At 41.6% G+C, this 16,847-nt stretch overlaps 1 protein-coding gene across 1 annotated transcript in view; it reads right to left on the reverse strand.

Annotated features, from left to right (window-relative positions):
• Window positions 1–312: 312 nt before the first annotated feature.
• TMCC3 (transmembrane and coiled-coil domain family 3) overlaps window positions 313–16,847 on the reverse strand; it is a 121,994-nt gene continuing 105,459 nt past the window's right edge. Inside the window, 1 exon segment of the mRNA XM_021006441.2 lies at window positions 313–5,820. Within this exon segment, the coding sequence (XP_020862100.1) occupies window positions 5,518–5,820 (303 nt within the window). The 3' untranslated portion in view covers window positions 313–5,517.

Here is a 16,847-nt window from a genome sequence, read left to right on the forward strand (position 1 = left end):
ACTTCTGGAGGGCAGGTAATTTTTTTTTATGCCTTTCTTTGTATCCTTAGTGCTTATCTCAGTGTCTGTCACATAACAGGTGCTTAATAAATATTCATTAACTATCTGAGATGGAAGGGACTATAAGGGTTTAGCACTGCACAGCCTGTTAGATTGCTGAGAGAGTACGCAATATTCTACACTCATAATCCTCCTCTCCAACAGTCACATCAATTAGTCTTGAGTAATCTGAGTAATTTTTTTTTCTCTTACAAGGGAAGGATAAGGGAAAGGTAGAAGTGGGTGAATAGTTAGTGATGACTGGTGTAAAAAAAAGGCATCAATGAAGCTTTTACTTTTTTTTTAAAAAAAAAGGAAATTGAACTCTTTATTAAACAGCCAAACTAACATCAACTACATTTATTTAAAAAAATAATGGCACCTGTTTTGAGTTCAGTTATGACCACATACCGCAGGGTGAAAATAGTACATACTAAGACTTTACATTTTCTTTTTCACATTGGTTGACATAAAACTTTATAGTATGCTACATAAAATGGCGACTTGGAGGTGGACACATCAGACTTGACAGCCAGATAAGAGCTACCTTTACCATCGATGACTACAACCTAGGCGAGCATTCTCTTAGACACAAGCAGTGCTTTTTTGTTGAAACATTTCTCTCAAACACACACAAAAGAAAACCACACTGCACATGCTTTAAATAAATAAAATTTGCAACAAATAAGTCAGGTCTGAAACAATCTATGTACATGCATTATTTCCCAACATCTTAGAAAAGAGAGCATTTGGTTGATTTGAGGAAATTGGCTGTTTTTGTCTTAATGGGGGTTGCCAGTCAGTCTCTTTGTTAATTGCAATGTTTGTTTCTTTAGGTTTCTAAGTGTTTTAGGATGTAGGCAGCCCAGATCCCTTCCCTTCCTAATTTAAGTCTGCAGGCTGTTAATCCCTCAGAGTGGGAACCAAGCCACCATGTGAAGCCATCTCTCCAGTGAAAACACTGCATTTTTAATTCATCATGTTTGGGCTTTAACATTAGCTAAGGAAACACACATGATACAGTCTCCAACTTATTGGAAGAACCCTACACAAAGTTATCCAGGGTGGCTGGGCTCCGAGGCTAGCCTATTAAATTCTCAAGTCTAGCACTGTAGACTAGAACCTAACAATCTCACATAACCGTTAAGTTTCTCTGGGAAAATGCATTCAGAGTCTCCAGGATGCCAGGCACATACTTTCCCCCAACAAATCTACAGTGAGGGCTGTGAGACCCCTTTTCAAGCCACTGTTGGTGGCTCTATGGCTTAAGCCCAAGGGGTGTGGTGGGGAATGGGGTCAGAGGGTGCCTGTCGGGGCAAAGGCAAGGAGAATAAATACATCTTTGTCTTTGGCTGATTGCCAATTGACTTTTTTTATTTTCCTTTTAAGCATCGATCTACAATTTATTAGGGTAGCCTGCTTCCCCTTCTCTGTCAGGGATTGAAGGGTTACTTTTATAACACACTCATAAATACATCCACCCTACCCTTACCCCTTCCCACCTTCTCATTTTTCCCACTTGGATTCTAAAGAAAAATCAGAAGTTGGTGCAATTAGAGCCTCTGGAAACCCAGATCTGAGAAAATCAGATTCAGACAGTCTTGGCAGCACTGGGTATGAAAAGAGGATTTGGAGTAGGGAAAAGGGCCAAAGGGTCACTTTACTGGGGACTCGGTGGTTTCAGGATGCTGCCCTTTACCCCTAACAGTAACTCTCACCTCCAACCCTCCCCTGGCCGGAGGTGAAAAGGGAGGATAATGGGACTAGAGCTGGTAGTTGGAGAGGTAAAGCTGGTCCTGGGAGCTTGGGGTTAGAACCAAGAAGGATGGGGAAGAAAATTCTAAGGTGTAGCAACATGGTTCCCTATAGCCCCCTTCCAGGCAGGTCCCAGGAAGACCATTTCACTTAAATCATTCATTTCAATTCAGTGACCACCTATTCATTATACATGTATGCACAATTGTGTGTTTCTTAAAAATCTCCAAAGTAAGAGAACAATGTTGTTGGATTTTTTTGGACACACTATAAAAATGTTTCCATCCCATGCTAGGAATTGAGTATTTCAGAAACAAATCCAAAGGACACAGAGGTAATTGATGGCCAGAGGGAAGTTGGTCCTAGTCAATACTATTGAAATCATAGAGACAATCAACAGAAGCCTGGGTACTGGAGGAATGAGCTGTAAAAGCAGTTGGGTGAAAATGTCACACATGTGGAGAGGGGCAGTGTAGGTGGGGCTATAACCAGCCTTGGGGAAGCTCAATCTAACATTTCATTAGGGTGACAATACACAACATGAGACAGATTCTCAAAAATAACAGAGCTTAAAGATGGCGGGCAAGTCACCCCCTCCAAGTGGGCAACGTAGTGCTTTTGTTAGTGGCTCCAACTTGAACTAAGGACTCTTTTAAAGGCAACCTGTGGGGAAGCATATTCAATGATCAAGAAAATCGGGGGAAGCCCACCAAATACAAAAAGGGTTCCTCGATCCCCAAGGACGTCCAGGGCTCAACATCTCACGAGAGCTCAGTGGTCACTGTGTTAGGCAACACAAAAAATTGGCTTTCCTATGCTTAAGATTTTAAAAAATCCTGTCTTCTTATCCATGGGGACGACAAGAGACAATGGAGGATAAAAGGTTAGTTGGCCTACATGTAAATTTGAGAAAATTCCTTAATGTTTAAATTCCACAGTGTTTAAAATGTATAGTCACTTCAAATGCATATATTTTCCTGATAGGATTGCATCCTATGTTTCTACTAAGAAAAAATTAGATATTAAATAAGAAGCGTTCATCTATCATCACTAATGTTTTCAATCTACAGCATACCATCATTCTTCCCATTTAATGGGGACATAATAGGGTGCCAAGAGAAAAGTCTTATTCAGTTATTATTTTTTTAACAGAACAAATCATAGGTAGCAGATGAAAAGTATACTTTGGCCCTGCAAAGTATACCATCGGTTACTGGTTCATAAACTTTCAATTAGGCTTTAGAACAAACTCTGCTCTACTGGTGGATTCATTAAAACAAAGTGTTCCAGTTATCCGGGACCTGGTCATATAAATTTAAATCAGCATTCACCACTAAAGAATAGTTTTAGGATATCACCTATTACATGAGTTTCAGGATTTTATCAATCACAGACATTCAGGGTGTCACCCCTCTTGAGCTGTTTTCACTCCCTAGTCCCAGAAATTAGAATATGACCAAACAGCATCCCAATGAAGCCTCATTTATTCCATTCCAAATGTTTACTGATTCATACTAGAGTGAGAAGATTCACTCATCAGAAGATCTTAGCAGTGAAAAGAGAACCAAGCAGCTTGATTACATGAATAAGCAATAAATAGGGGGCCAAACATTAATTCCCCATGGGACATAAACAGGTTTTTACTCATTCTTTCCAAACGAAAAGAAATAGCAACACTAACCATTACTGAACAAAGACACCCCCACCCCCTACCCATGAGTATTTTAGAGCCTTCCTCTGAGAGTAGACTCAGGATCCTGCTTGTAATATCAATGAACGATAAATACTCTAATTTATTTATCCCTGTTCATGGGTGCAGGTGAATACTGATCATTAAACACAGACATGGAAAGGAAACTGAAACTCACCTATGTTCTCCTCCCCAAGAACCCAAGACCCCTCCACTTAACCCTGGCTTGGTGAGTCATTCGATTAACTTGTGGACAGATACCTCAGGACAAGACAGAAGTCCTAACAAACAGCAGGAAAGGATCCCAGCTCTTGCCTAGAGCTTGGTTCAAAGAAATCCAACAAACAAGAGACTGAATATTCTTCTTTAAGCTAGCATGACAGGAAAGTAGTCACACCTATTTTTCCCCCCAAAGGCTTGCCCCACCCATTCCCTGAAACCACAGTTCACACAATCACATTAAACAAGAGATTTCCCTAAGAGCAGCTGTTTGAAAAATATTGCACTTTGTTTGAAGAATCCAGGTCATTAAAAACAATGCTTCCTGAAGACAAAAAAAAATGCACTGATGTTTTAACAGTTCTTCATATTAAAAATTAACACACATACACACATTCCTACACACCTGAAGGAAGGTATGTTTTGAATAACACAGAGCCAAGTAGAAAATTTCTACTTACAGAGTCTTTCCATTTTCTTCCTTTTGCTTTTTAAACATAAAGAAAACCTCTATGTCAAAGAAAGCATTTTTTCCTCCTTACTCAGAGGCTAAAAAATTTCACACAAGTTGGAACTTTTTAGAATGCTTTAACTTCAGTGCCATTTTCCATAAGACCGCAAGAGACAGGTGGCCTCTCTACCTCTAATGTTCTCATAAGTTATTCTTTCTCTAATCTCCCACCTTCCTGGGAGGACCTGATCTGTGCAGTGGGTGATTTCATTATCCGCTTCAATCACCATTCACTCAACTATCTGCTCTAAAGCCAGACATGACATCATGCTCTCTTTATAGGTAACCAAGAAGTCATGGTGAATCAAGGGCGTTTCCTTTGTTTCCTATAGCAACATAACGTCGTTCCTGTGTTTGCATATGCTTGGAGATTTCCCACAGAGAAAAACAGAAAGGGGACCACATCTTCTGAAAGGCTGAATGTCACATAGTAACAGGCCAGGGTAGTCCTCAAAGGACCCAATGCAAAATACAAATGACTTCCAGACCGACTGATAATCATATGAGCCATATGGAATTATTTGGCACATTCTAGAGCAAAAATAAGTCACTAATCAGTTAAGATAAAATCAAGTGGAATGATTAAATCCTACTCATAAATCCTACCATTCTGCAATTTCAAGGACAGTAGATCCCCCATTGAAAACCCTGATGTTGGGCTACTAGTATGTTAGAAGCCTTTTCATTGTCCCCATGACAATTCTAGTGAATCGCTATGGACACGGGAACCCTCACTGTGGACTAGCTAAATAGATTGGGTACCTCTGTAGAAAAGAATCTTTTGATGTTTCTAGCGCTTGTGCACATCTCTTTTACGAAGTCAAATTCTCCTATTTCTCTGGGAGGCAGATCATTGGAGAAAAGGGTTTGCTGAGACACCCAATTTCAAAAGGTAGATTTTGAAATCCACTTTGACCCTCCTGACATTTCCCACGCACAAAAGTGTTCCCGACCCAGCCCCCAAAAACTTAAATAAAAACAAAAAAGTTAAATTAAAAACATCAACTAAAACAACCCGACACTCCCTTCTTATGCTGTGCTGGTTCTGCAGAGTAGAAATCTGTTCCAATTAAGGCAGCAAGTAGTGAGGGGAGAATCTGACAAGAGACAGGCTAACCACAGACAGTGATTAAGTAGACAACTGCTATCAGGTTAGAGAATTGCAATTATTTACAGGTTACAGTTTGAGTCGTCTCAAAGCTACCATCCAGTGGGTACGACAGCTCCTTTGAAAAATCTGGTAGTTTGAATACATGGAAAAGGTTTACTCTCTGGAAAGAAGGTGAAGCTAGAGCGAAGAGATTCATCTTGGTATCACTATCCTCTCGATCGCACACAGAATATGATCCCAGTTTTTACAAAATATAGCAAGAAGCGTGACCGCAAAGAAGGTGCCGATGATGTGGAAGCGGCTCTTCATCATGGGGGCGACAAACTTGGCGATGGTGGAGACGCACACGAGGATGACTGTCATGAAGGCCAGGATCACATTGATGCACTTGCCCAGGAGGACTTTGGCGTTCACAGTGTCGGACTGGAGGGCTTGCTGCTCCTGCTGATGAAGCTCAAGCTTGGAGATGCGGGTCTGGCAGGACTCCAAGGCTTCCTATGGGGATGGGGGGAAGAAGGGAGACACATAAGCTTCAGGATGGGTTAAACTGGGTGATTAAGACTTAGGAAGACATCTTCCTGAGTTCAAATCCCCCCTTAGTCATCTACTAGCTGTGTGACCCTGGGCAAGTCATTTAACTTGGTTTGCCTCAGTTTCCTCATCTGTAAAATGAGCTGGAGAAGGAAATGGCAAACTCTAGCATCTTTGCTAAGAAATCCCCAAATGAGGTCACAGAGAATCGGACACAACTGAAAACGACTGAACAACCACCTATGAGTTATAAAATGAGTGTTGGCGTGACCATTTCAAAGCTCAGTTCTAAGCGTGGGCTTCCTCTGGCACATTCACTTAGTCTCAATCCATAAAATCAGAGTGTTGGACCTAATGACCTCTATGGTCTTTCCTATCTCTAAATCTGCAACCCTACATTTTACAAGCCTTTAACCAATCTTGGTTCCAGAAGCCAGATGACAAAAGACACTTCTTTCTTCTATGTAGAAGAGTGGCACCCCAAGAGTGATGAATGTTACAACACCCCTATACTTGCCAGTCTTGGCATGGTGATAGAGGTAGTTGTTCTAGAAAAGTAACTGTAGCATAAAAAAATCATTAATAAAACTTTTTTAAAAATTCTACTATTAAAAAAGATTCAGTTTCAAGTACAATCTTTTTTTTTATATAGTTATTTGTATACTGTCTCTTCCATTACATTATAAGCTTCTTGAGGGCAAGAAATGTCTTTTGCCTTTCTTTGTATCCCCAATGCTTAATACAGTGCCTGGCACATAATAAGTCTGTAACAATAAGCACTTATTGAATATCTGTTGCTTGTGAAGAACAGAATTCTTTTTAAAATGTGTGGTTTTTTTTTTAATCTGCTATTAAGGTTCCAGGGCATCTACCCTATGAGTTTCTCAATGGAAAGAAAAAATTTAAAGCTTCAGTTGTATGCCTCTATCATTTGAGAAGAAAGTAATTCACACATTTTAATGATGTTACTCTAACAAAGGAGACAGAAGGAAAATGAAAAAAAATACTCCAAGATTTTAACTCATTTTGTCCAATAAGATCAAATGAGGAACACATGTGAAAGGACTTGGCAAATTTTTTTTTAATGCTCTACAAATGTAGTGGGTCTGGATGGCAATACCATGTTTGAAAGAGCACTTTATGAAACCATGAAACCATAAACATGAAGAGCAGTTATTTTGACTGTTTGAAAAGAGTAGTCACAATAATAGTTAGTGTTTATAGAGAGCTTTTGAGTTAGAAAAGCACTTTACAAACATTCTCATTGTAACCTCACAACCCTGGGACGTAGGTGCTATCATTCCACCCATTTTACAGAAGAGGAAACTGAGGCAGATGGAGACGTGCCTTCCCCAGGGTCACACAGCCAGGAAGTGTCAGAGGAGGGATTTGAACTCAGATCTTCCGGGCTCCAGTTCTAGTGTTCTACTCCTGGTCACCTAGCTTGGACTAGGAGGATCTAGCTAGGATTTGGGGATCATTTGAGGAAGCATGGTATAGTGGATAGTGCTAGAGGGTTCAAATTCTATCTCAGATGCTTACAAGCTAAGTGACCTTGGGCAAGTAACTTAACATTTCTGGGCCTCAGTTTCTTCAACTGTAAAATCAGGGGGCTAGATTTCATGACCTGTAAGGTTCTTTTCCACTCTTGCTCTGTGGATCTGTATTATTTGACAAAAATCTTTCCTTGTAATGGAATATTACCAGTGACAATAACAGATTTCTGGAATTAGTCCACTGAGGACTACATTGCCCTGTGTCTTCAAAATGGGATCATGGACAAGGAATTTAGATTTCATCCAGTCCTCTACCTTAAAAAAAATCAAAGCGTTATTGATGACATTTGTTTTCCACAACAGTCATTTCTTTATACCTGCCCCTCTGCCAAAACACACACACACACACACACACACACACACACAGAGCTTTAAAGTTCGAAAAATGCTTTACAAATATTCTCACTTTAACCTCACAACAACCTTGGGCTATTATTTTATCCATTTTACAGGTGGGGAAACTGAGGCAGCGTTCTCCCATACGCACACAAACACAGTTAAGCCAACCCACACAACCACGTTCCAAATATAACATTTTGCAACTATGACGCTTCCCCATCTCTACCTCTCCACGGAAAGGAAGGAGACACATTTTTAGTTTTCCCTTATTTTACACATGAGGAAACTGAAGCCCAGAGAGGATGATACTGAAAACGACAGAATAATTCCAAGGTCTTCCCAATGTACCTTTAAGCATGCAAATAAAGCTCATGGGCAGCTAGGTGTCGAAGTGGATCGAGCGCTGAGCCTGGGGTCAGGAAGACCTGAGTTCAAACCCAACCTCAGACACTTATTAGCCTTGTGACCCTGGGCAAGTCACTTAACTCTGTTTGCCTCATGGCAAATCACTCCAGCATCTTTGCCAAGAAAACCCCAAATGGGGTCAAGGAGAGTCAAACACAACTGAAAACCACACAGCAACAAGAACAACTAAGTTCATGGAGTGTGTTGCACATCCAGATATTACAGAGGAATGGGGTGATGTTAAACTTAAAACTGTACAGCCCTTTGCCCTCCCCTTAACAGAGAAGACGAGTGGAGGTAAAAAAACAAACAAAAACTCAGGTGGCTGAGGAAGGCCCCTGACCTAGCATTCATTCCACAAACGTCTACTTCCCTATTTATTAACCCGGTATCCCTTGAGGGTAGGGACCATTTTTTTGCCCCTATATCTCCAGTGCTGGGCATACAGCAAGCACTCTATAAATGCTGGTTGATTGATAAACCTGCTGTGATGTTCAATGCCTTCTGATCTTGCCTAACCTTGTTACTGAAATGCATTTGCTCAAGTCAGAAAAAAAAAAGACAGCTAACAGCTCCAACATTCATTATAATTTTCCATTCAGTACGTACATTGGAGACCAAGGAACGGAGTTAATGTGTTGCCATGGCAACTCTCATCACACCAGATGATCAAAGTTAAAGCATCTTCATTTCTTCTCATACAAAGAGTACAAGGGTTTTCTCTTAGTACGGAATAAAATTATTGCGATAGAAATTAAGAGTCCCTATTAAGATTCCCCAACTTTGGACCTGGGCTGGCCTCGATTCTAACCAGGCTACCGAACCCAGGAAGAACAGAAGAGCTTTGTCCCTAGAGGCAGCTGGGAGCGGGAGGAGGGGGAAGATAAGAGCACTGAACCTGGCATCAGGAAAGACCTGCGTTCAAATCCTGCCTTAGGAACTTAACTAGCTGGGAGACCCAGGGTAAGTAACTTTTCTCTTGGCCTCAGTTTCTTCATCTGTGAAATGGGGAAAATAATAGCCCCTACCTCACAGGATTGGTTGTGAGGAGCAAATAAGATAATATTTGTTAAGTGCTTTGCAAACCTTAAAGTGCTATTGTTATTATTATTCACATCATCATCACTTCACTAAAGTTTATTCGCCTTCTCTTGCTTACCAGAGCTTGATCAGCTTCCGAGATCCAGCTCAAATTCAGATGTAATAATGATAATATTTATGACTGCTAACAGCCAGCCATTCATCATGACATTCTCAGACACTGCAGGTGACTTGGATAAGGTCACACAGACGTAAGCAGTGGCACAAGGGTTCCAATCCAGATCCAGGCTGTCTGCCAGGCCACAACCATCTCAGTGTTAGAGGCCAAATCATTTCAACATGGCATAGCAGGGGAAAGAATACTGACTCTGGACTCAAAGGGCCTGAGTTCAAATCCTACCTCTGACACTTGCTGCCCTGTGTGACTACATCCAATTCACTTACTCTCTCTGGGCCCTAGTTTCTTTATCTGTAAAATGGGAGAACCAAACTAGCCTTTACGGACTCTTCCCTCTCTAGATTTGTGATCTTATGCATTTGGAATCAGGAGATCTGGGTTCAAATTCTACCACAGACAGTAACTCTATAATCACGGGAAAGGGAAGAAGCATTTATTAAGCACCTACTATGTGCCTCACACTGTACCAAGTACTTTACAGGTCTCATTTGATCCTTACAAAAGTCCTGGAGAGTAGGCACTGTTATTACCATCACTTACAGTTTTGAGGGAAACTGAGGCAGACAGAGGTTAAATAACTGGGTCAGAGTCACACAACTAGTAAGCATCTTATGCTAGATTTGAACTCAGGTCTTCCTGACTCCAGGCCCATTGTGACATCTAGCTACCTCCAAGCATAGTCCCTCTAGGTCTCAGTTTCTCCACTTGTAAAATAAGGGAGTGGGAGTAGATGACCCCTAAGATCCTTTCCAGCAGTCAAATCTGTGATCCTATGAATTTCAGAAGCTCAGTTTTCTCATCTGTTAAATGGGGACAACAATATATGCCCATCTATCTCTCTGTAAATCTTATAGGGTTATGGATCTGTGAATCAGTATTATTCCTTCACAGTACTTTTAGATGCTTTTCTTTCTTTTTTGGGGGGTGGGGTGAGAGGCAGTCAGGGTTAAGTGACTTGCCCAGGGTCACACAGCTAGTAATGTCAAGTGTCTGAGGCCAGATTTAACTCAGATGCTCCTGACGTGCTGTATCTATCCACTGTGTCACCACGATGCTTTCATTGAGGGTTCAGAATAAATCTCCATATTCCCTGCCTGGAGGTTAACCTGTACCCTCAGCCCGTGGCCATGGCCAGTGCAGGGTATGTATGCCCTTGGCACAGACCAGAGACTAAGGAGTGAAGATGGGCTTAGGCTCAGAAGCCACACCATGACTAAGACTGTGCTGAGTAAGACCCCTGACAGCTTCACTACCCAGCAGCGTAACAAAACCACATGCTTAGTCATTTCCTTGGCAAGGTTTCTCCCCTTCTGTAGTTCAAAAGGGAATCAGGGATGAAAGCTTAAATTAAATTTTCTGAATCCCCTAGTGACTTTTCTCCCGCTCCTTCTCTGCTTTTCGCCTTCCTCCCCAATAATTTCTAGGTGACCAAAAAAAAAAAAAAGGGAAGGAGGAAGTAATCCAAGTACCAAAAGAAGCCAGACACAGACAACCCAGATGACCGCCACGTTTTGAAGCTAAATGACATCATCCTGGACCCTTATAATTTACCTGCTAAAATATAAATGATTAAATTGCCTAGGGTGATGGCGACAGCATTCCTAGCTAAGAGCAGGGCCAGAAATACCCCATGATTTGTCTGCCAACCTAAGCTGGTCTCCCTGGCTTGGGAGGTCAGCGCTTTCCACTTTGCCTGGGATTGCCCAAAGTTCGGGGGTTCTGGGATTATCAGCCAGGCAGCTAGAACACCAGCTAGTGAAATAACTGACCCCTGGTTTCACTTTGTGGAAAGCCACCACTCTGGCTGATGTTTCTTGTTCTCTGGACTCTCACAGCAATGGTCTCTGAATTGGGTCTCCCCACTTCAAAAGTTTGTGCCCTTTTCCAATCCACCCTAACCTTTTTCTTTGGGGGGGGGCTAGGCAATGGGGTTAAGTGACTTGCCCAGGGTAACACAGCTAGTGTGTGTTATGTGTCTGAGGCTGGATTTGAACTCAGGTCCCCCTGACTCCAGGGCTGGTGCTCTTTCCACTGCACCACCTAGCTGCCCCTAATCCATCCTAGCCTTCATGCCTTTCCATTGTGTCCCAGTGCCTGGAATGCATTTCCTGCCTCCCCTTTCTTTCTTTCTTTTTTATTTTATTTATTTATTTTTTATTTTTTTTCTCTCTCCCCTTTCACATCACAGAATCTTTGGCTTGCTTCGAGCTTCATCTTCATCCTACATGAATTCATTCCCCATTTCCCCCATACACTAGTGTGAAGGCTCTTATCCCGGGCTCTGGGAACTTAAAAACATACATTCTGATGACTATGTTTCAATATAAGCCATCTCCTTGGTAGTCTTTTGTATTTAATTTTATGCATTTAACATGATTCTGAGAAAGGTCCATAGGCTTCATCAGACTGCCAAGAGGGGTCATAACTAAAAGTGTGAAGAGCCCGAGAAGAGAATGTGCACACTACCCCCCAATCATTTTCTATCTATCTCTATTTCCACATATTGTTTCTCTTGGCTAGACTGTAAGCCCTCTGAGGGCAAGGACTATTTTTAATTTTTTTCTTTGTAACCCCCACACATTAATGCATAGTAAATGTTTTGTTGTTATTGTCATTTAGTAGTTTTCAGCTCTCTCCGTGACCCCATTTGGGATTTTCTTGGCAAAGATACTGGAATGGTTTGCCATTTCCTTCTCCAGGTCATTTTACAGATGAGGAAACCGAGGCAAATAGGGTAGGGTTAAGTGACTTGCCCAGGGTCACATTAGCTAATATCTGAGGCCTGATTTGAACTCTGGAAAATAAGTCTCCTTGACTCCAGCCCAGCACTCTATCCATGGCGCTATCTGGCCGACTATCCCTATTCTATAGATGAGAAAACTGAGGCAGAGGTTAAATGATTTACCTAGGGTCACATAGCTAGTAAATATCTGAAGTTGGATTTGAACTCAGGTCCTCCTGACTCCAGGCCCATCACTTTAGTCACTGTGCCACCTAGCTGCACAGTAAATGCCTAGTCAATGCTCATTAACTAAGATGTCCAGTCCCCAAACAATGAATGAACTATTACTTAAAATAAGGCCCTGTGGTGTAAGAGAGTCCCAGCCTAGAGAAGGCCTTGCACTCAAAATGCTTAAGACATATAGAGAAATAGGGGCTACAAGAGAGATTGGAATGGTATAGGTAAAGAGTATTTTCAAATAACATTTTTACAAATATTTATATACTTTACAAATATTACATATTTATAAATGGTATGTTTACAAAGTAAATCCTGGCAGGCCTCAGAGGAAGGTGGTGACTCTCCTGCCTCCCCCCAATCTGGCTTACTGCCTAAAATCAGGGCTTAGAGGCCTTAGAGCTAATACTCAAGTGGAAAAGAGGTGAGGGAAGAAGAGTGTGGTACAGTGGTTAGAGAGACAGCCTTGAAGCCAGGAAGACATAGGTTCAAATCCTGCCCCTGATCCATGTTGGCTGTGTGTGACCCTAGGCATGTCACCTAACCTTTTAGTGTCCCCTGGAATCAGATTAAAATGGAATTGGGAAATTTTTAACAAAATAAATAAAAACACAACAAAACACAGATGTTAATATGTGTTTTTCTAAGTCAATATGCACCCAAAGGGATGTATTGTACATATACATTCTTTAGCAGCTTCCATTTCTGTTTTCATGGACATTGGGGCTCTAGACAATTCTTTAAATTCTAAATAGCAGAGAGGGTGCAAACCTGCATTAGTAGATGGAATTCTATCACCTGGGATTTCCTTACACCAGTGAAATCACAGGTTGTTGAAGAATAAAATAAAACAAAAAGAAAACAAACAGACATCACAAAACAGTGGAAATTTCTCATTTTAACTCAGCAAAGAGGGATTTCTAGGATTAGAATTATGCAACAAAAAACAAACCCTAGAGAATGCCCAGACAGCATGGCATACTGAATGGAGTTAAACTTAGAGTTAGGAAGACCTGGGTTCAAATCTTACCCCAGACACTTACTACTTGTGTAACTTTTACCAAGACATTTTTACCTCTAGGCCTCAGTTTCCTCATTTGCAAAGCAAGGTGGGTGGGGCTAGACTAGATGACTTCTGAGTTCCTTTCAAGTTCTATAGCTAGGATGCCACAATCTTGGTTCAAATCTGACCTCAGCCACTTCATTATTTTCATGATTTGATACTTCATCTCCCCAGGCCTCAGTTTGCTTATTTGTAAAAAGAGGGGTTGGACTAGATGACTTCTGGGGCCCTTTCAGGGCTGGGTCTATGATGCTATAATCTAGCCCAACTCTGTTCAATTATGAACTCAGGCATGTGAACCCTTCCCTGAAATCTCCAGAAGGGGGCAACCTTAGCTTCTAAGTATGAAAGTAAACTGGGGGAAGGGGGGGGGGCAGGCAGGTGAATGAAAAAGCATGGCGGAAAGAATACAGGGCTGAGAAGGAGAAGAGTCGGACACAGTCTTGGCTTTGGGACTAAACATTCTTCTGATCTAGGGCAAGTCTGAACCTCCTCTGGCCTCAGTTTTCTGAGATCTGGCTCTAGATCGAGGATTCTGTGCTCTGTAAAATGAAGGGGGGGGGTGGGCTACATGAGCCCCGAAGTCCCCTGCAGTCCTAAATCCATAAAACCAACCCAAAGAGAGAAGGTTGTCATTATTCCCACAAACTGGATGACCTCAGTCAAGCCTGCGATGGAGAGGACAGCATGAAGCCGGAAGAAGGGAGTGGGAAGGATGCCCTTCCCGTGCAGTACAAATGAGACCTAGAAAATGTGACCTACGATGGCACGGTCACCCACGGTGGTCACCAGAGGGAAGGGCGAGGCTGGCAAAATTCCCTTCCCAAAGAGCATCTCCTTGACATTCTCTGTGCCCAGCCCCCGATGAGGTAGTTGTAGCACTAGTAGCAGCAGCAGTAACAGTAGCAGGAAGAGCAGTAGGAGTAATAGTAGCAGGAATTGCTGTAACAGTAGCAAGAGTAGTGGTAGTAACAACAGGAGTGGTAAGAATATTAGTAATAGTAGCAGGAATAGCAGTAGTAGTAACAGTGGCAGGAGTAGTAGGAGGACTAGTAGTAACAGTAGCAGGAGTAGTGGCAGTAATAGCAGGAATAGTAGGAGTAATAGTAGCAGGAATTGTAACAGTAGCAAGAGTAGTGGCAGTTAACAGCATGAGTAGGAGTAACAGGAGTGGTAAGAATAGTAGTAATAGTAGTAGGGGTAGTAGCAGTAATAATAGCAGCAGGAATAGTAGTAGTAGTAGTAGTAGCAGCAATAGTAGCAAGAGTCATAATAGCTAGCACTTGTGTAGAGCTTTAAAGTTTGCAAAGTGCTTTACAAATATTATCTCATTTTATCCTTACAACCACCCTAGGAAGTAGCCAATTATCCCCATTTCACAGATGAGGAAACTGAGGCAAACAGATTTTAAGTGACTTGCCCAGGGTCACACAGCTAATAAATGTCTGAGGTGGGATTTGAACTCAGGTCTTCCTGTCTCCAGGTCCAGCACTCTACCTGCTATCACACCTAGCTGCCTACATGTAACTGATACAACACAGTTTTATAATACTTAATCCAGATGAGCTGTGCCCAGGGTGGAAGTAGAGGAATGCTGGTAAATGTTTAATGACTCGCTTTCTGAAAACAGAGTGCATAATTTGAATCTGCTTTATTAGTTTAATCTGTATTATTAACATTTTCTCAAGTCTAGACAATTACTAAAACAAGAAACTCCAATTTACAGTATTTGCTGATTCCCAAGGTGTTTTTTTTTATTTTAAATCAATCCTTTTTAAAAATATATTTAGTATTTTATTTTCCCCTAGGTGCATGTAAAAACAATTTTTAACATTCATTTTTAAAACTTTGAGTTCTAAAGTCTTTCCCTTCCTCCCTCTCTACCCTCCCTCATTGAGAAGGCAAGCAATTCAATATAGGTCATACACATGTAGTCATGCAAAACACTTCCATAACAGTCATGTTGTAAAAGAAAACAGACAAAAAAACCCCTCAAGAAAATAAAGTAAAAAAAAAGTATGCTTCAATCTGTATTCAGACACCATTAGTTCTTTCTCTTGAGATGGACAGCATTTTATACCCTAAGTCCTTCAGAATTGCTTTGTAATCATTTTTTTTAAAGAAAATTAAACTCATATTCAACAGCTCAAAGTTAAATTCTGAAACACTTAAGCAAAATCTGGCAAAAGATTCACCCTTCAGGCCACTGCCCCAAGAAATATCCCCCTTTTGTGGGTTCCCAAGCTGCTGCTCACAGTGAAAATTTAACACTTGATTGGTGCGAGTTTGCTCCAGCATACCCCTGGGTGGAAGCATCAGCAAGAAGAGAGAATTTCTATCATATTATCACAGAACCACAGAACCAGAGTTGGAAGAGCCCTCAGAGCCCATCTAATTCAACCCTTTCATTTTACAGATGAGGAAACTGAGGTCCAGAGAAGTTAAGGGACTGGGTCACACATGTAATAAACAGAACTTGGGATTGGAACCCAAGATCTCTCACTCAAAAGACACTGTTCTTTCATGAAATATTGCTTTTCAGAGAAGGAAAAAACATCTCTTCCCTAAAAGCCAGAATTTTTAGGTTCATAAATTTGTGTAATTATTTTTCAGTGAATACCCATCTCTGTATTTTTTTCCTTTATTTTGGGGTTGTGGTTTTTTTTAGACCAATATAAAGCTAAAGCAGTACAAAACAAAACCCTCTCTAGTTTTGGGGGCCTCTTCTTTCTTGCTGCAGGCTGCCTGAACCTTGGCCCTTTGGGAGAACCCTCCATGGTTCCAAACGTCCACGCTGGAAACTTTCCTATCCTGTGATTTTAATGTGAGGCCAATCCCTGGTGCCTCATGGTTGAGCAAGACCCTACCCTTCTGGAAAATCTATGGCTCTCACTTGCCTAGCATTAGCCCCAGTGTGGGGCATGCCCACTTGTGTGGGCTTCCCTAGTATGCTGAGACAGCTACGTGTGGCACAGACCCCTCGTTGCCCAGCTGGCACGCCCAAAGTATATCTTTCCCTACCCTACCTTGGTGTGGTGATGTCAGCTGCTGCCCTAGTTATTATATGCTTCTCTTATTTCTCCTGTCCCAACTCCACCCTCGCCCCAACCCCCACCCCTATGTGTCTTAAGGTTTAAGCCTTAACTTGTGAAAGCTAAAACACCCATAATAAAAACCATACAGCTCTCAGCATTTCCAGGCCAGTCTGACTCTTGAAAACAATCTTAAATGCCAATTGCAAAGGTAGGGGAAACAATCAATTGTTAACAAGCATTTATTAAGCCCCTACTATATACTAGGTACTGTGCTAGAAGTATAAACACCAAAATCAAATAGTTTGGGCTCTCAGGAAATTTGGATTCTATCAGATGAGGGAAGGTTCTCCTTGGAACTGGAAGCATTTGGTTTGATTTGGCCCAGATAAGCTCTAGGGTTTCATCTGGACCTAAT

This window comes from Phascolarctos cinereus, unplaced genomic scaffold (genome assembly GCF_003287225.1).
Source record: "Phascolarctos cinereus isolate Bilbo 61053 unplaced genomic scaffold, phaCin_HiC Scaffold_1;HRSCAF=81, whole genome shotgun sequence".
Lineage (NCBI taxonomy): Eukaryota > Metazoa > Chordata > Mammalia > Diprotodontia > Phascolarctidae > Phascolarctos > Phascolarctos cinereus.